Source organism: Salmo salar, chromosome ssa19, assembly GCF_905237065.1.
Source record: "Salmo salar chromosome ssa19, Ssal_v3.1, whole genome shotgun sequence".
Lineage (NCBI taxonomy): Eukaryota > Metazoa > Chordata > Actinopteri > Salmoniformes > Salmonidae > Salmo > Salmo salar.
In genome coordinates, this window is record NC_059460.1 from 31,412,054 (window position 1) to 31,431,980 (window position 19,927).

General features: G+C 44.8%; 1 protein-coding gene across 1 annotated transcript; it reads right to left on the bottom strand.

Moving 5' to 3' along the window:
• Window positions 1-839: 839 nt before the first annotated feature.
• On the bottom strand, window positions 840-16,901 carry LOC106578728 (cyclin-dependent kinase 13). The gene is made up of 15 exons (XM_014157856.2): window positions 16,675-16,901; window positions 14,803-16,397; window positions 7,565-8,125; window positions 7,292-7,462; window positions 7,000-7,139; window positions 6,111-6,281; window positions 5,739-5,928; window positions 5,464-5,520; window positions 5,196-5,297; window positions 4,974-5,051; window positions 4,178-4,294; window positions 3,927-4,058; window positions 3,142-3,341; window positions 2,557-3,000; window positions 840-2,386 (listed from the first exon to the last, which is right to left on the bottom strand). The coding sequence occupies exons 2-15, from the start codon at window positions 15,939-15,941 to the stop codon at window positions 1,701-1,703; spliced, it is 4,188 nt and encodes a 1,395-aa protein (XP_014013331.1). The 5' UTR covers window positions 15,942-16,397; window positions 16,675-16,901; the 3' UTR covers window positions 840-1,700.
• Between the last annotated feature and the right edge of the window lie 3,026 nt (window positions 16,902-19,927).

Consider the following 19,927-nt stretch of genomic DNA (forward strand, 5'->3'; position numbering starts at 1 on the left):
AGTCTTTCCTTCTCACACAGGCCATCAGCCTTGGATATGTAGACATTTTTACCAAAGTCTTGACTTACTCCTAGTGGAACAAAGGGCCTTAACGGTGCATCTCCAGTGAACTCTGTCCTGGGTGGCTTTCTTGACTTCATCCCAGGTGTTTCCTGCCTTCATCTCATCGTCATTCATCCATGCCTTCTTTTGGCAGCAAAACTTCCAACCCAAAATAGTATTGTATAGAAAAATCAACGAGCATCTAATCAGTCATTCATCAGTTTGTCTTTTCTAGGCTATGAATTTAAATTGTCTGTTTCTCAGTCAACTGTCAAATTTTTGCTCAGTTGTTGGTTGACTTACACTGCACTCCAGTGGTTACTATGTTCAGGTATGATAACAAAGACAGTACAGTATGAAGACAGGCCAAAACTACTTCTCCAATAGAAATCCCAGATCACACATGTAGGCGATGTCGGCTAGCTAAGCTCATGCATAGAAACACGTCATCAGGTCAAACGGTCGTCTCGCGCCAAACTGCACAAGTGCAGGCTTTCAAATCATAGACACTCGTTTGATATAAAAGTTCATGAAAATTAAAATGTTAGTTTGTCACTTTCACAAGGTTGTAGTAATAACATGTTCAACGATTTAATACATTGACTGGAATCTAGGTTGTGCCTTTAGACTGAGAAAATTAAATAAAAAAGGAAGAATTTTCACATTGACTTCTCAAACCCCGGCCTGGTCTGTTTAGCAAACATTCACGTAAGTCCTGCGATGTTGCAACTGTGTTTACAGAAACTGATGATACCTCATGACTGTCGTTCATCAAAAAAGTACACTCAACGAAAGCATTGTTGGCATTTTTTTAATAAACATTTGCCAAATGGAGAAAAAAAATCACATTTTAGTACAAAAGGATAGTTTCTTGTCTCCTTTTTGAACTTGGGTTACATCTCTTTTTGTTTTACATATGATTTTACAATGGCAATTGGCAGAGGGCTTGTGGAATTTAAAGTGAACACAACCTTCAATCAAGTCATTCAGTGGCTATCAGTTTTACTGCATTCACCCAAGTGCTACCAGTCTTTCTGGAACCAATGATCTCTTCACTGTTGGGTAGAGCTTGCAAGTTAAGCATTTTACTGTACTTGTGGATGTGACAATAACACTAACTTTTCATCAAATACAAGCCCAAAGAAGCCCTATCAATTGAGACCTCCTGGTTGCAACATATTCTTAACCCCAAAAAACGACATAACTGGTCTTTTTATAATTGTGCAGATATAGCACTTCATTCATTTCATACCTAAATTGTTCTCGCCTTCTTTAGTCAGTAGTGCAAAAAATATTAATAATAGTCTGTTCGGGAGTAATTAAAGAACGGCTAAAGTACATATTTAAAACGCATACCTAGCCTGGTAAATGTACACTCGAAAAAGGTGTGTTTAATTTAAAAGACAGAAGCAGAATAGATTACAAAAAAATATACAAAATGGTACGAGCAAGAAAAGCCCCCGCAACATACCCCACATTCCAGATAAATTAGAACTACAATGCTTGACACAGATTTTTTTTAAATGATTACAAATCAGGTGTGCATTTCCAGATCTCTCTGGTCAGCCTGAGAGGGTTTGGGCTCAGCTTCTTTTGAGTCCTCAAGTCTGGAGTGTTTCCATCGTCACACCCCGCCCTGTTCACTATGCCACAGCCAATCAGAAGGGGAGGCCTCGCCTTCGGATGGCTGTTGAGTTCACATTTGTGTTGAAGCCAAGGGGCATAGATGGGGCCCCGGCCTGGGAAGGGGAGCCCCAGGACTGGCCCGGAGGTGGGATGGGCGGGGGAGGGGTGGCATGGTTGTAGAGCTGGATGGTGGTGGGGTTGACCTGCCCTTCCACAAGCAAGGAGGGGCTTTGATTGTACTCAAAACGGTGGTCTTTGTCCCCGCTGAACACCATGCTACTGCCACCTCTACCTCCCCCTGTGCCTGAAGGGTAGGGCTCCTGGAGCGAGGGGGCCAGGGACCCGGCAGCTGAGGACGAGCCGGGGGTCGGAGCACTGCTGGTGAACACCTCCCTCAGGGCGTGGGGGGGCAAGCCACCCCCCAGCATGTGGCCCATGTAGCTGTCGCCAAAACCTGCAGGAGGGAAGGGTGGAGGGGGTGGGCGGCTGTAGTCACCGCCATAGTCCGGTCCTTCTGCGCCGGGGTGTGGTGAGTAAACTTGCTCCGGGAACCTTCCTCCCTCACCTGAGGTCAGCATGGGCGGCAGGTGGCCAGCCTTGGGCTCCATCTTCTGCCGGTAGTCCAGGTCCTCGCAGCAGGGAGGGGGCTCTGGAGGTTCAGGGGGTCTCTGGTCTGGGGGTAGGATGGGTCTGGAGGATACTCCACTCCTCTCAGACACTAAGGGGGAAAAGCACAAGACATGATGTTAATTCAATGCAAAGGGATAGTTCTAGTTGGAGTTCTATCCAACATTAAATTCATTGTGTATAGAAATTAGAGACAGATAAGCCTACTGGATGGTCACAACAGTCACAACTTGCAAAATGTCTATATATGAGTGTAGTTACCTGGTGAGACAGGGATGGGCTCTGGGGGTGGCGGAGGCCGTCCTGCTAGTGGGTTTCTGCCGACTGCCTCGTCCCTGGCCTCTTGCCTCTGTTGGGCCTGGAGGAGCTGGGCCAGCAGCATGGTGACCGCCGTCTGGGTGGCTGACGATGCTTCACCTTCAGGCTTCCCCTGCGAAACCGACGAGGGAGGTGGTGATGGGAGCTTGGGCATGGGGGGCGTGCGGGGTGCTCCACCCAGCAGAGGGTGCTTGGGCGGAGGTGGTGGCTCTGGGGGCTGGTTGGAGTCGGAGGGCGCTGGTGGCAGGACCTTGGAGAGCTGCTGCAGTGTCTCAGAGTTGACCTTTGCGATCTGGGCTGCGTTGACAGTGCTCTTGGACTGGCCAAGCAGCTTGATGAGGACCGCCAGCTGTTCCTGGGTCAGCTGGCAGTTGGGACCTTTTGGGTCTACGGGAGACAAAGGAAAACATGATTTACTAAAAAGTAACTTAAGTCACTCCAAGTTGTTGTTAGTGTGTAACTGACAAGGCATGAGGCAAGTATGGTGGGTTGACTTTGCGGTACGAGACTACAGACCCATTCACTCACCCATTAGGGCCGAGGCAGCCACAGGCTGGGCTTTGAGCCCCCCGGGTGGTGGGAAGCCCTGGGGGGTGTTGCTACGACTGTCATCTCCCAGCCCCAGCTCCTTACGGGGGGCCTTGGGAGCTGACAGCTCCTCTGGCATTTGCTTCTGTTTCCGCCGCTTCTTACTCCACAACTCGTGGCAGTCCTGCCACAGGGGGAGACTGGAAAAGAGCAATGGGGACGAGATCTTCAGTTTCTTGGCAATTTCTCGCATGGAATAGCCTTCATTTCTCAGAACGACAATGTTTCAGAAGAAAGTGCTTTGTTTCTGGCCATTTTGAGCCTGTAATCGAACACAGAAATGCTGATGCTCCAGATACTCAACTAGTCTAAAGGTCAGTTTTATTGCTTCTTTAAATCAGAACAACATTTTTCAGCTGTGCTAACAACTACAAAAAGGTTTTCTAATGATCAATTAGCTTTTTAAAATGATAAACTTGGATTAGCTAACACAACGTGCAATTGGAACACAGGAATGATAGTTGCTGATAATGGGCCTCCGTACGGCTATATAGATATTCCATTAAAAAAAATCTGCCGTTTCCAGCTACAATATTCATTTACAACATTAACAATGTCTACACTGGACTTCTGATCAATTTGATGTTATTTTAATGGACAAAATGTTTAGCTTTTCTTTAAAAAACAAGGACATTTCTAAGTGACCCCAAACTTTTGAACAGTAGTGTAGATTCTACAGTGATGGATCACAGACACTGAGGTGTAATGGCTTTTCCCAAACATACTCTGGTGGGGGCATCTTGGTTGGGTCCACGTCTTTGAGGAATTCACTGCTTAGCGCCGCCTCGGCCGTGCAGCGCTTACTGGGGTCCAGGGACATCATGTGGTCAAACAGGTCCAGGGCTGAGGGTGGAATACTGACCAGAGAGAAAGACCAAGTGATTAGTCAAACACAGCCAAAGGATAATGCTATGTATTCTTTTTATACGTCAATGACGAACACATTTACTGAATTCAAACAAGCTGATTAACTCACAAAGCATACTCCTCTCGTAACCGCCGCCGGTACTGTTTCTTTGGTTTCATGGTGTTGAAGTAGGGCAGCTTGATGACGTCTGGCCACACGGCAGGGCAGGGGCTGCCACAGATACGACTGGAAGGGAGAGAAGCCATCAGTTTGGCCTAGAGTTCAATATTGTGCCCCATCAGGAAGACTATCAAACGAGATAGCTGAAGGCCTTTCAGACAGTTAAAACTGCAATAGGTACATTTCTGGGAGACCTGACAAAATTCACATAGAAATGTGAGTTATAGATCGGTCAATCATCGAAAGCAAATCTAAGAAGTGGTAGATCTGTTCTGTGTGTGCGCCATTTCTATGCTTCTTGTTTTCAAGTTTTGTTTTTGCGTCTTTTACTTTCAGTTTTGTACACCAGCTTCAAACAGCTGAAAATATTATATTTTTGGTTATGGAAAATATATTTCACAGCAGTTCAGATGGTACAATGATTCTCTACACCAGGGCTCTCCAACTCTGTTCCTGTAGGTTTTCGCTCCAACCCCAGTTGTAACTAACCTGAGTCAGCTTATCAATCAACTAGTTATTAGAGTCCGGTGCGCTAGATTAGGGTTGGCGCAAAAACCTACTGGACCGTTGCTCTCCAGGAACACGGTTGGAGAGCCCTGCTCTACTCTATTTTCTTGTTTTGTCACATACTGAAATTAGAATTTTAGCAACCAGGAAATGACAGAGCAATTTCTTAATAGTGACTCTTTAAACGAATACGACAATGACAGATTTATAGTACCCTTTTCCTCTGACCACAACGTACCTGATCAGCTCTAACTGGGCAAGCTCCTGGTTGGCTTGGAAAATGGGCTTCTTTGTGAACAGCTCCCCCAGAATGCACCTGGATTTCAGACAAAAACAGAATGAATACATTATCATCTTTATAGAACCATGACCCATCATCTGTCCTTGGTTCAAGAATCATGAATCTCATAAGCCAGTGAAACACCACACCGAATGTCAACACAATGTATGTGTCTCTTACCCGCAGCTCCACACGTCAATGGCAGGTGTGTACCTCTCCTCCCCCAGCAAAAGCTCAGGGGGTCTGTACCACAGGGTGATCACCTTGTTGGTGTACGGGCGGCTACAAGACAGGGACAGAAAAATGACAAATGCATCAGTGTCAATAATGTCATCCACAACAAAACAGTTGACACCTATATGTTTGATGAAACATATATAGAGTAATACATCTGAAAATCCAATAACTATGGGCAGTAATCAACTGTAAGCCATATCGGGACACGTACCTCTCATCAGAGTTATAAAGTCGAGCCAGTCCAAAATCTGCCAGCTTTATTTGACCCCTGGTGGAGAGAACAGAACACTGCTTTAACTTGACTTCCAAACCCTTTCTGTCAGACACTGCCACCGTAGTGGATAGAAATAGGTTCTTTGACGTTGGCTATCCTTTAGCCTGGCCCCAGAGCTGCTTGTGCTTTGGCGTGACAACGACCATAGGAGTTGACAAGACAGCACCGACAGATATGGGACCAGCAGGCTAGCTATCCTGAGGAGTACTCACTTGTTATTGAGCAGGATGTTGGAGCACTTGATGTCCCTGTGCAGAAAGTTCTTTTTGTGGCAGTAGTCAAGGCCCTCCAGCAGCTGCCTCATGAAGGACTTGATGTGGCTCTCGTTGAAGTGGACCAGGCCTGACTCCAAGAGGCCCATCAGGTCATGGTCCATATACTCAAACACCAGGTAGAATGCACCTGTTGGAGGAGGATGGATCATATAGAAGGAAAACAGATGCATAGACAAACAATGCAGATACATTGCTTTTCCCTATAGTGCACTACATTTGACCAGGTCCCATAGGGCTCTGGTCAAAAGTGGTGCACTATTTAGGGAATGGAGTGCGGACATGCTAATACAGAGGGTTTGTCATATGGACCTTTGTCGTTCTTGAAGTCCAGGGCATCCTCCTTGTCGGTGACTATCTCCTTCATGTTGATGATGCTCTTGTGGTTGAGCTGCCGGAGGATCTTGATCTCCCTGATGGCGGTGATAGGGAAGCCCTCCTTCTCGTTGTCCAGACGCACCTTCTTCAAGGCCACCATCTCAGCTACACCATGGGGATAGAGATAAAGGGCAGAGTATATTATAAAATACATTGTGGCAGACGGCAGGGAGAGGTGAGGGGAGTGAGTGGTAATTGAGGAAAGATAGCTTGCAGGTCGCTGGCTCTACCCACAAGCCTTATATGGACTTCCTGCCCCAAAGAGGCAAGACTGAATTGTTAAGCCAGGGAGTGCTTGGGGATAAAGAAGGGAGCAGCCTACACAAAGGGGCAGAGGTGAGACAAGAGAGGTATGAAGAGTGAGAGAAACGACAGCAAAATCTGTGTGATTGCCCGTTGTGACCTGGACTGTTGGACTACCCCCCATGTACCAGACCAGATTGGCTGAGAACCTGAGTGTGAGGATTACCCCTGGAAAACGGAACGGCTTATGGACTGTGAGGTGATGGGGAAAGAAGGGGGAATTCACCCGTGTACCAAAATCCCTAATAAACTTCCCCTTTGCATTCTATTTGGGCTATTGGTGCCTGTTTTGTTATTGAACTTGGTGACGTGGAAACCCCACACCCTTGATCCTGCTACAACAAGTTCATACATAATAGATACACAGGGCATAGAAAGACATCCATTTTGAGTAGAGTGAGTTTTTGCTTTAAAATGTTGATAGTCAAATAATTATTATAATATGAGCTACCAGGAAGATAGGGCGTAGCCTATGATCTACATGAAATGTTGAGAAAAGAAAGCATTAAGTAGTCCTCACCTGTGTCTTTGTCTTTTGCCTTGTACACCTGGCCGTAGGTGCCCTCTCCCGTGATGCCAATAATCTCAAACTTGTCCACGCACCGTTTCCCCCAGTCTATCTCAGTCTCCTTGATCTCCCCAAAACGTGGGCCGCAGATCCTGGGAGACAAACAAACCAACTAGAGATTAGGTCAAGCAGTGGTGGTCAACACCAGGCAGTTGAGACTCAAGGAGCATAGGCCATGGAAGAGGTAGGGTGAGTATAATGGTTCCACAGAGCAGACACGGAAGGCCAAGGGGCCCAGACATACTTGGGCCGGCGGTGAAGTGTGGTGGTCTTCTTCTCGTTGTATGGGCTGTGGGGGGAGGAGGCGCCGCCTCCGGGGAGCTCAGGAGGAAGGGGCAGGTCGGCAAGGAGGTGGCAGGCCTTCTGATGCTCTGCTGGCTTCTTCCCTGAGAGCGAAGGTAAGACCTCCTTCAAGCTGCACAGGGGAAGAAGAGAATGAGAAGTTAGGCTATGAAACTGCACAGAGAGGTGGAGTGATGAAAATGATAAAAGCTCTTTTCTATTACGTTCCCTTTACCTGTCTGCTCCATCTAAGTGCTCGAGGACGTGAAGGGGCAGGAGTAGAGATGTCAGTGTAGAGGCAGTCGGGGCAGCTACTCGCCCCTTCTCTTTGCCCTGTCCGGATGCTGGTGCTTTCCTCTTGTCCCGTTGCACCGAGGGGTGCCGCTCTCTGTCCCTGCTGGGCTGATGGGGCTCTGTGCTCCTCTTGGAGGTCCTGTCTGCAGGGGACTGGGGCTGGCTCAACACAGGGGTCCTGGGACCCTTATCGGGAGGCGGCAGGGAAGGGGGCCGGCCCTTCTTGATGGTGGGGTTGGCCTTGGGGCTGGACTGGTGGGAGCCTGTAGAGGGGCCCTTGGTGGAATTGGAGGCGTTGCTGGAGCTCTTGGCCCGGGCGGCTGCCTCGGCAGCTTTTGCCTTCTTCTGCTTGCTGAGCTCGGCCGCTAGGCTGCTCTTGAAGGTCAGAGTGCTGGGGGAGAGGCTGGAAGGTCGACTATGGGAGCAAGAGTGGCGGTGGCGGCTGCGTGAGCGGGAGTGCCTCGAGGAATACGGGCTCCTGCTTCGAGACTTGCCAGATCGCCTGGAGAAAGGAGAGACAGGTTGTATGATGAACCTTTATCCCAGGAGAAAAGTTCTCATTAAAAAGGTGCATAATGTCTACCTAGTGTCTACCTAATCTAGCAGACTACTGAAATGGACATTTATATTCAGAGCCATTACAAGCATCATTACAACCTTAATCACAATCTAGTAAAACAGTCGTACCGTTTCACAAAGCAGAGCTCTCTCAGGCGATCCAGATTCCACCCTGACCTCATATTTACACCAATGTCTCTGAGTAGCTAGGTTTCCATCCAATTGGCGACAGATAAATGCAAATATATATATATTTTTTAATCAGCATGAAGACAATATGCACTTTTTCCCCACAAGAGATGCGTTTCCATCAAATTGACTTGTTGTGGATAAAATGCTGGGCGTGATGACAGATTCTAAGCTAACATATAGAATTGTTTTATCATGGTCATACCAAGGAGAATTTAGCTATTTGATTTTGAATTTTAAGACCCCTTTTTATTTTATTTCACCTTTATTTAACTAATTATTTAGGCCAGTTGAGAACAAGTTCTCATTTACAACTGCGACCTGGCCAAGATAAAGCAAAGCAGTGCGACAAAAACAACACAGAGTTACACATGAGATAAGCAAACGTACAGTCAATAACACAATAGAGAAGTCTATGTACAGTGTGTGCAAATGTAGTAAGATTAGAGAGGTAAGGCAATAAATAGGCCATAGTGGCAAAATAATTACAATTTAGCATTAACACTAGAGTGACAGATGTGCAGATGATGTGCAAGTAGAGATACTGGGGTGCAAAAGAGCAAAAAATAAATAACAATATGGGGATGAGGTAGTTGGGTGTGTTATTTACAGATGGGCTGTGTACAGGTAAGCTGGAATTCGTTCCAGTCATTGGCAGCAGAGAACTGGAAGGAAAGGCGGCCAAAGGAGGTGTTGGCTTTGGGCATGACCAGTGAAATATACCTGCTGGAGTGCATGCTACGGATGGGTGCTGCTATGGTGACCAGTTAGCTGAGATAAGGCTGGGCTTTACCTAGCAAAGACTTATAGATGACCTGGAGCCAGTGGGTTTAGCGACGAATATGTAGCGAGGGCCAGCCAACGAGAGCATACAGGTCGCAGTGGTGGGTAGTATATGGGGCTTTGGTGACAAAACGGATGGCACCGTGATAGACTGCATCCAATTCGCTGAGTAGAGTGTTGGAAGCTATTTTGTAAATTACGTCGCCGAAGTCAAGGATCGGTAGGATAGTCAGTTTTACGAGGGTATGTTTGGCAGCATGAGTGAAGGAGGCTTTGTTGCGAAATAGGAAGCCGATTCTAGATTTATTTTTGGATTGGAGATGCTTAATGTGAGTCTGGAAGGAGAGTTTACAGTCTAACCAGACACCTAGGTATTTGTAGTTGTCCACATATTCTAAGTCAGAACCGTCCAGAGTAGTGATGCTGGATGGGCAGGCAGGTGCAGGCAGCAATCGGTTGAAGAGCATGCATTTAGTTTTACAAGCATTTAAGAGCAGTTGGAGGCCACGGAAGGAGTGTTGTATGCCATTGAAGCTCGTTTGGAGGTTTGTTAACACCGTGTCCAAGGAATGGCCAGATGTATACAGAATGGTGTCGTCTGCGTAGAGGTGGATCAGAGAATCACCAGCAGCAAGTGCGACATCATTGACATATACAGAGAAAGAGTCGGCCTGAGAATTGAACCCTGTGGCACCCCCATAGAGACTGCCAGAGGTCCGGACAACAGGCCCTCCGATTTGACACACTGAACTCTATCTGAGAAGTAGTTGGTGAACCTGGCAAGGCAGTCATTTGAGAAACCAAGGCTATTGAGTCTGCGCCCCTTGATGAAACACTCAATTTGGCGTTACTGCTATTATCCAATTGAAACGAATTGAACAGATTCACTAATTAAACTATCTCCATATATACTTCCATTCATTTTTTTGTGTTGCTGGTACTGGGGACCTTCAGACAATGAATTGAGAGGCAGCCCATACAAAAAACATCTCCCAATCTTAAAAACAGACGAATTTTGATGGTGATGTTATTAAATCGATTTCCACGGGGCAGCAGAAATTGTAGGCTAAGGGTTAATAAAGTGTTTGTCATTCAACGAGAAGCACTTTTTTTATCAACAAAAACATCAAATTTCATGCCAGATTTCTAGAATTTTCAGACTATTTTGGGGAAGTGTATACTGGCTCCTGAGTCTCAAGATGGTCAAACTGTACTATTGCGGTTTAATTGTTAAAAAAATAAATATATACAGGGGGGTGCCGGTACAGAGTCAATGTGCAGGGGCACCGGTTAGTTGAGGTAGTATGTACATGTAGGTAGAGTTGATTAAAGTGACTACCGTAAATTCCGGACTATAAGCCGCAACTTTTTCCCAGGCTTTGAACCTCGCGGCTTAAACAATGACGCGGCTAATATATGGATTTTTCCCGCTTTCCAAAAAAAACACATTCTGTGACGTGCTTACTTTTTTGGCGGCATGAAGCTTTCATTAGACCAATGAAATTGCCGAACGGGTTACGATCAAACAACTTTTTGGTTTACTGTTTAGATTAAATCGAGCGCTCTCAAACTTCCCATCATTCTGATTACGGTAGTCATTTTGTCACCCTCATCATGGCAAAGACACGGAGAAATGCATATGATGCAGCTTTCAAGTTGAAGGCGATTTATCTGGCTGTTGGAAAAGGAAATAGAGCTGCTGCACGGGAGCTTGGTCTTAATGAGTCAATGATAAGACGTTGGAAACAGCAGCGTGAGGAATTGACTCAGTGCAAAAAGACAACTTAAGCTTACTGCTAATTTTGTTTTGCTTTGTTACAAGCCGTGTTTCGTTAAAGCCTGTGTAAAGTTAATTTGTTTCAATGTACCGGTAGGCACCTGCGGCTTATAGACATGTGCGGCTTATTTATGTTCAAAATAATATATATTTTTTAAATTCAGTGGGTGCGGTTTATATTCAGGTGCGCTTAATAGTCCGGAAATTACGGTATGCATAGATGACAACAGAGAGTAGCAGTGGTGTGGAGAGGGGGGGCAATGCAAATAGCCCGGGTAGTCATTTGACTAGATGTTCAGGAGTCTTATGGCTTCGGGGTAGAAGCTGTTTAGAAGCCTCTTGGACCTAGACTTGGCACTCCAGTACCGCTTGCCATGCGGTAGCAGAGAGAAAGTCTATGACTAGGGTGGCTGGAGTCTGACAATTTTTAGGGCCTTCCCCTGTCACCGCCTGGTATAGAGGTCCTGGATGGCAGGAAGCATGGCCACTGTTGTGTCATTGGCAAACTTAATGATGGTGTTTGAGTCGTGCCTGGCCGTGCAATCATGAGTGAACAGGGTCACTACCTATATGCTCAATTTATAGACTATAATGATTTAATACAACAAAATGTTGTTTAAATTCTGAGCGCTTTACGTCCCTACCAGCCGATTGTGTCGCACTTGCAAATGCTTCACAATGTCTTTCTTTGAAGGCTATATCCTTGAAATAATATAGCCTAAATAATTCATTTTCGGCTCCCTGTCTGGCTCCTGATCTATATGCTGTTTAATATGACATGTAGCCTACTTGAAATGATGTTTGCTTCTTACATTCACCTTTTCATGTTTATTAAAAATACTTTTCATTCAAATCATATGGTTTTGTTTTTACCATCGAGGACCACTTTGGAAAGCGTGGGTAATTAATACTTTCAAGTGAAGTCCTCTGGGTCCACATTGTACATTTTGTTGTATATGTCTGTAACCAAAAATAAATTCAATTCAATCAATACTTCAAAACCAAGTGATAGATCCAGGTAGTCCGAAAAATAGATGGGTGTTGGTTAAATTGTGATTTTAATGAATGGAGCGAATTTGGAGCAGACGTTTTCTCCCCTGTGAGCATGGGGTGTTTTTTAGCTGAGTGGTTGGAAAAGGAGTCGAGGAATCACTCCTTGAGCACGGAGCGTGATTTCCGACCGCTCAATTCCGCTCACATAGTCTGGTATGAAGACATCAAAGTCTGATATATATATATTTTTTAAATCACAGACAAGTGAGTGCCCAAGTTAGAGCAGTAATGATCTGTCCCTTAAAAAGGGCCAGCGGAACATGTCTCGCCCAATGATTGCACTTTTATATTTATGAACTTTTAGTAGATTTGTGTGCTTCTACATTTCTACTTTAGACCACATCATGTACTCTTTGTAAAAAATGTCAGCGTAGAGCCCTGAACTATAGTTAAACAATAAGGCCCTTATGTACGACCCAGGAATGCCTGGATACAGCCCGTAGCTGTGGTATATTGGCAATGTACCACAAAGCGCCTTATTGCTATTATAAACTGATTACAAACATAAGAACCGTAAAAATAAATGTGTCATACCTGTGGTATACAGTCTCATACCACAGCTTTCAGTCAATCAGCATTTAGGGCTCGAACCACCCAGTCTATAATACATATGTCACTCTGCATTTTGTGGCAGGGCAGGCACTTTGTTAATTCTTGATGGTCAGTTGTGGAACTGTTTATCAGTTATTATTGGATCTAAATGATTTTAAACATACATTGGTTAAAAAGGCGCAGGTGACAAATGAAATTAAGTAATATACCCCATTACTTCTTACTAGTAATACATGACCTGTTTTAGAAACATTAGAAAGCATGCTCATCCCTTGTATTTTTTATAAAACATTTGTGTAAATATGGAGAGAACATTATTGGCTGGTAAAAAATTGGAGCTGGTAGATTTGTTGTTGTGTTTTTACATTACCTGCCACAGTAGCTGCCTTTTGGACCAAAAAGTGAATTTCCCACCCTGGTTGTGCTCCTCCCCTCTGTCCATCCCTCACTAGCTCACTATGAAAGATGTGTGTTTGTTTTCTCGTAAGTACCGTAACTAAATCAGTCTACTCCGTTCCAAAAATACTGAATCTTAGGAGTCAATTCGAAGTGGAAATTGAATCTTGACACACAAATGTTACTCGATACCGGGAGTCGACGTGCAAGGAGTCGAGGAATCAATTACTTTGGCGAAAACTCCACCACTACATCATTGTCGTTAACAGTTGGAAAAATGAAAGAGAAATGCAAACGACAGCAGCGGAGTCTTGTATGGCAATATTTTGAGAAGTTAAATGAGAAGGAAATGCAAACTTTAAAATGATCAATTTGTCAGATCCCTAGTATATATATGCCTTAATAATTATTTTAAATAGACTCAGCTTTCATTTGACATACTTCTATTTACTTCACGTTGGTGCTCATGGGTCCTTTAATATGGAAACATGAATATAAAATATTGTGGTTGTAAATAATTGCTACTCAGCTAAAAATTGAGAGCTGAGAAATAAAAGTATACCTACAGAAAGCTGTCAACAGGAGAGCAGTGCTTTGCCAGCAATTGGATTTTAAAATATTATACAATCAGACCATTTTTCCCCCGGGAAAGGAGCGAGAGGCTACCTCAACACAGCAGCAGACCCTAGTGAAACATGTACCGCGACAGGCAGACACTTTCATTACTGGAATCATGAGGATTTTAGCCTCCTAAAAAATAGGAAGTTTTGAGTGAGGTGACCATGTAGAATGTGCAGCTTGCACTGATGCAACCAATTAACATTTTTACTCGCACAACCAAGTCAAAGGGTGCGACTAAAATGGTTGTAGTCTGGAGCCTTGAGGTGGCACGTGTAGTCCAATGTGAAATCTTATTTCAAACATTGAAACTTTAGTAAATAAAAACAAAGAAAATGGATGATTCAAAATATTAACTTTGTAACCATTCCCATGTAATTTAGTGTTGCATAAGTTAGTCAACCAAAGCAAAGGAATTTGAAACTCTGGTGTCTTCCAGTGGCTCCTGTGGATGAAGTCTGCACACAACATGACAAGCAGCAGAAATAATGTATCAGTCAGAATGTATGGAATGCATCAAAGTGACTAGCTAGCTAACATTTTTTATCATGTTACAATACGTTAATGGATATGGGTATCTAGATACATTACACTTGTACATTTGGGTACTGATACAATGGCAGGCAGCATTTAAAGCACCTAGCTGCCCCATGACAGAGTACCAGTCAAGGGCTTACTTACTATTGATAAGCCAAATGTGCATGCTGTTACTGTCACAGTTTCCGTGTGCCAAGTTAATTCAACACTTCATAGGCCATCTGTTGTAAGCGTTCTGTTGTCTTAAGCCATCTTGCATTTTGAAAAGGAGATGGCCTCTCTTCCAAACTAAGGCCTTCTGTGTAATCATATTTACATAATGAGGAAGCATGTGTAATGGGGGTCAGTGTGCTGCTAACAGCTTAGCTTCCTCCACTGTCCATACTAGGCTCGAACCAGTGATGCTCTGCTTCACAACCCATGTAACCGGCCTCCTTGACAACATTCCAATGGGTTGAGCCACCCAAAGGGTGCAGATTGGATGGCTCCATTTGCAACATTTCAAGCTAGCTGTGCAGTGTGCTTACGGCACGTTCTTAACTCAGCAATCCAAGGGCATAAAACACAATATTGAACATGATCACACAAGAGTAGCTAAAACAATGGTCCAAATCAGACAGTCAGGCAGGTAGTTAGACAATTGACACCTGAAATTATACCAGGCGTGTTATCTTTGACTTTAATACAGGTACAGTACCATCTGATTGACTGCTTACCTTATGACTGGACTTGGGCTGAGTGACTTTCGGTATGGACTTCGTGATCGCCGACTGGTACCGTAGGGACTTGAGACAAGTTCTCCCTGTTCAAATGGACTATGTCGGCCATAGCTTGGAGAACTGCGCCTGTTGAATGGGCTCATTGGTGACCGCTTTCTTTTGTTGCTTGAGTATGAACTGGGCGACTTTGAAATGTTGTAGGCGCCATAGACCTCAGCATCTCGGCTGTAGTATGTCAAACTAGGGGACAGCCTTTTGTTCTCATAACTGGGACTTCTACATATAAACTGTTTATTATAACTACCACTGGGAGACTGGTATCCATAGGAATAAGTTGTCCCATGTGGACTTTCTGCCTTGAAACCAGGACTTCTTCTGGAGGCTCCGAGTTCTTCACAGTCATCTCGGTATGATTGTGGTGCATCCCTGTATGCAGACAAGGCCTCTTTTTCAGACCGTGACTTACTTTTGTGCCGTTTAGACTCCCTTTTATCCAAAGACATGGACGGCAATGTTGTAGACGTCTTCTTGCCGTTACTGTCACTGTTTCTCGCACCATCTCGGTTGTTTTTGGTGGCACTAAGGCTACTCCCGCCACGAGATTTCGAAGTCCCCCTCTCACTGCTCTGGCGTTCCTTTCTTTTCGGTTCCTTCTCTTGTCTATTCCTCTCGGATGAACCACTGGTTTGTTCATCCTTCCTGAGATGCACTATATCCCGGTCTCTCCGAGACCATCTCCCTCGGGATGTCGGTCCGTTGATGTCTGTAAACTCAATTTTGCTAAATCGATCGGCCGAAATCCGAGCATGCGGTTCTGGTTTAGGTGAAGGGCTCCCAGAAAAGCGTTCTGATTGGGAACTCACGTCGTCATATTCCACCAAAGTCCGAGGTTCACCTTCTCTTTCGAGAGTGCGTCTCCGTTCACTGCCTGGTTCATCTGGCGTATGCCATGGTTCTTTCTCCCTAGCGTGACTGTGTTTCTTTCTACTAGACGACAGCCTCTTCTCCCGGTGTTTCTCTCGCTGCTGAGTAGCACCGCTTATAGTTCTAACGCTACTGCGCCGCTCCGGTCTGGCACTTCTCTGTGCGGATGGGCTTCTTCCCCGACCCTCGCGAATTACCTCCGAGTTAGGCATTTATCAAAAATATGTGATATATACTTTTGGTAACATTGGTTGTCTTCAGTGTTATGTTCCTTGGTACACAAAACATTTGCAACAAATTGGCTAGCTAGCAAACTAGCACTAACAAGTTAATATAACTAGCTAGTCAGACAGTAACTAGCAGTGAGCTATTACAAACGCTAATCCATCGCATTCATCATCTCCAAAAAATCCATAATCTAATGTTTGCCTCGATGAAATTAATTGAATATGTCAAATAAATCAATGATTATAATCCCAGACTGTAAGATTCCAAAGATGTACCATCTAGCTAGCCAGAGCTAGCTAGCAACTGTAGCTAGCTAGGCAGTGTCTTGTAACTGCATTCCATGTTGAGTGTAGCAGGCCCGATGTCTCCTGCTTGAAAGGAAATGTTTCTTGGAAGAAAATCGCAGCTCAGGTCGGCTTTAAAAATATATTCCCAAAGTGCTGAAAATAAGAAATAAAAACGTTTTACTTTTTAGTAATGACATTTCTTTACGCTTGCCATAACAATCCAGTTTGGACGAACAAGGAAGTGGCTAGCACGCATCACTATGCTAGCTTTCTTTCTCCTTGGAGTTGAAATCAACTCCTGCAGATTCAATAAAACAAAACAATTTTAAAAATCCACGGACAGTTTACGTATCTTAGTGGATAGCCGTATTATCATATATTTAGATAAATTCAAATATTATATTTAGAGTTTTATTGGTTATATAATTACATTTTATAACCGATATGCACGGAACATAATTCGTCAACTAGATAACGTTAGATTGCCGGGCCCTCCATTTTTCAAATTGAAGGGCTGCTGCTGCTACTACTACGACTACTACTACTACTTCTTCTTCGATGAGATTTAAGGGTGGTTGGCATCCAATGAATGTTGCATTACCCCCACCTACAAGACTGGAGTACAACTCCCTATACTTTGCTTGAAAAAATGAATAAACAAATACCCTACCATCTAACACTACACTCACAAAAAAATGTATAATAATAAAAAAGAACACCACCCTTCTCCACTATTTAAATCTATTTAGTCCTACCTCAGGCCAACAGACTGAAAGGAGGGGACACCACCACTTAACACACCCTGTAACTATTCTGACGTAAAGTCTTGCACACCCAAAATACTTCTCTGCAGCTGCCACCACAACCTCAATTGCCTGCGACTTACATTCCATCCCTTAAGTACAGTTGATAACCATTGCTATCAATGCAAAAAAAAATCCTATCAATCTCAATGAAACATATATCACTTGTTAGTTTAACCCTCTGTACTTGTACAGATCTAATACTCACACCACTCCTCTTAAGATCCCTCCCACTTGACCCATCTTCCTCTACTTTCTTAACTGCCTCAGCATATGACAACTTCCACAGTACTCTAACCCTGGAAACCTCAACCTGCCTCTCTCGCACAGGACATTTCTGATCCCAACCCTATGGGCAGCCCTACAATTAACACATGCCACTACCTTCCCCAATGCTACACATTCCTTTGTCTCTGCACACTTCTCACACCTAGGAACCTCCGTCCTATACACTGCTGCCACATACTTGATACCTGTAATAACGTAACGTATTCAGCACAAAAGCTCGTACAGGATAAAATATAACACAACCCACTTCCCCTCAGGAGACAATTTTTTTTTGCTACGGGTCCTCAGATCCTCAAAAGGTTTTACAGTGGCACCATCGAGAGCATCCTGACGGGTTGCATCACTGCCTGGTATGGCAACAGCTCAGCCTCTGACCGCAATCAGGTTTTAGGTCTGACCACAGCACTGTTTCAGCAACATTGAAGGTTTTAAATTACATCCACTGTGCTCTTGATAAGAAGTTACATTGTGTGTCTGTTTTTATTGATTTGTCGAAGGCTTTTGACACCGTGGACCATGCTGTGTTAGTGCAAAGGTTGAAATGTTGTGGAATGACTGGTCATGCTCTATATTGGTTTATAAATTACCTATCAAATCGTACACATTGTGTAATGGCGGATGGTTGTAAATCTGAGTCCATAGAGGTGTGCTCAGGTGTTCCGCAAGGTTCTATTTTGGGCCCACTGTTGTTCATTTTGTATATCAACAACATTGGGGATCTTATTGAAACAGCGGATGTTCATTTTTATGCAGATGATACTGTTCTTTATTCAAGTGGTAGTAGTTTATCTTTAGCTTTTGAAAATGCCTAAAGAGCATTTAACATCATACAACAGAATCTGTATGATTTAAAGCTGATTCTAAATTCGGGTACAACAAAATGCATGGTATGTAACAGGCATGTTACAAATCATGTCATTGCTAAATTGGCTGGACATTCTATAGAGCAAGTTAAAGTGTACAAATATTTGGGTGTGTGGGTTGATGATAAACTGAGCTTCACTGTGCATGATGAGAACTTGATAAGGAAGCTCAAGCTGAAAATAGGATTTTATTACCGGCATAAGGCTTGTTTTTCTTTTGAGGCCAGGAAGGAGCTGGTACGATGTACATTACTGTCGGTTTTTGTGAACCATCAGATCCTCCTGTCCACCCTCTCCGAGTTGGGCATCTCCGGCGCGGCCCACGCTTGGATTGCGTCCTACCTGACAGGTCGCTCCTACCAGGTGGCGTGGCGAGAATCTGTCTCCGCACCATGCGCTCTCACCACTGGTGTCCCCCAGGGCTCTGTTCTAGGCCCTCTCCTATTCTCGCTATACACCAAGTCACTTGGCTCTGTCATATCCTCACATGGTCTCTCCTATCATTGCTATGCAGACGACACACAATTAATCTTCTCCTTTCCCCCTTCTGATAACCAGGCGGCGAATCGCATCTCTGCATGTCTGTCAGACATATCAGTGTGGATGACGGATCACCAGCTCAAGCTGAACCTCGGCAAGACGGAGCTGCTCTTCCTCCCGGGGAAGGACTGCCCGTTCCATGATCTCGCCATCACGGTTGACAACTCCCTTGTGTCCTCCTCCCAGAGTGCTAAGAACCTTGGCGTGATCCTGGACAACACCCTGTCGTTCTCCACTAACATCAAGGCGGTGACCCGATCCTGTAGGTTCATGCTCTACAACATTCGCAGAGTACGACCCTGCCTCACACAGGAAGCGGCGCAGGTCCTAATCCAGGCACTTGTCATCTCCCGTCTGGATTACTGCAACTCGCTGTTGGCTGGGCTCCCTGCCTGTGCCATTAAACCCCTACAACTCATCCAGAACGCCGCAGCCCGTCTGGTGTTCAACCTTCCCAAGTTCTCTCACGTCACCCCGCTCCTCCGCTCTCTCCACTGGCTTCCAGTTGAAGCTCGCATCCGCTACAAGACCATGGTGATTGCCTACGGAGCTGTGAAGGGAACGGCACCTCCATACCTTCAGGCTCTGATCAGGCCCTACACCCAAACAAGGGCACTGCGTTCATCCACCACTGGCCTGCTGGCCCCCCTACCTCTGAGGAAGCACAGTTCCCGCTCAGCCCAGTCAAAACTGTTCGCTGCTCTGGCACCCCAATGGTGGAACAAGCTCCCTCACGACGCCAGGACAGCGGAGTCAATCACCACCTTCCGGAGACACCTGAAACCCCACCTCTTTAAGGAATACCTAGGATAGGATAAAGTAATCCTTCTAACCCCCCCCCTTAAAATATTTAGATGCACTATTGTAAAGTGGTTGTTCCACTGGATATCATAAGGTGAATGCACCATTTTGTAAGTCGCTCTGGATAAGAGCGTCTGCTAAATGACTTAAATGTATGTATGTATGGTTTTAGATTTTAGTGATGTTTTGTATATGCAGGCCTCAGCCACTACCCTGAGACCACTTGATTCAGTGTATCATGCAGCACTCAGGTTCATTACAAATCAGAAACGTCTAACACATCATTGTGATCTCTACAGTGCTGTTGGCTGATCGTCATTGATCTTGCGTAGGCTTAAACACTGGTATACACTGATTTATAAGGCCATATTGGGTAAAATGCCATTTT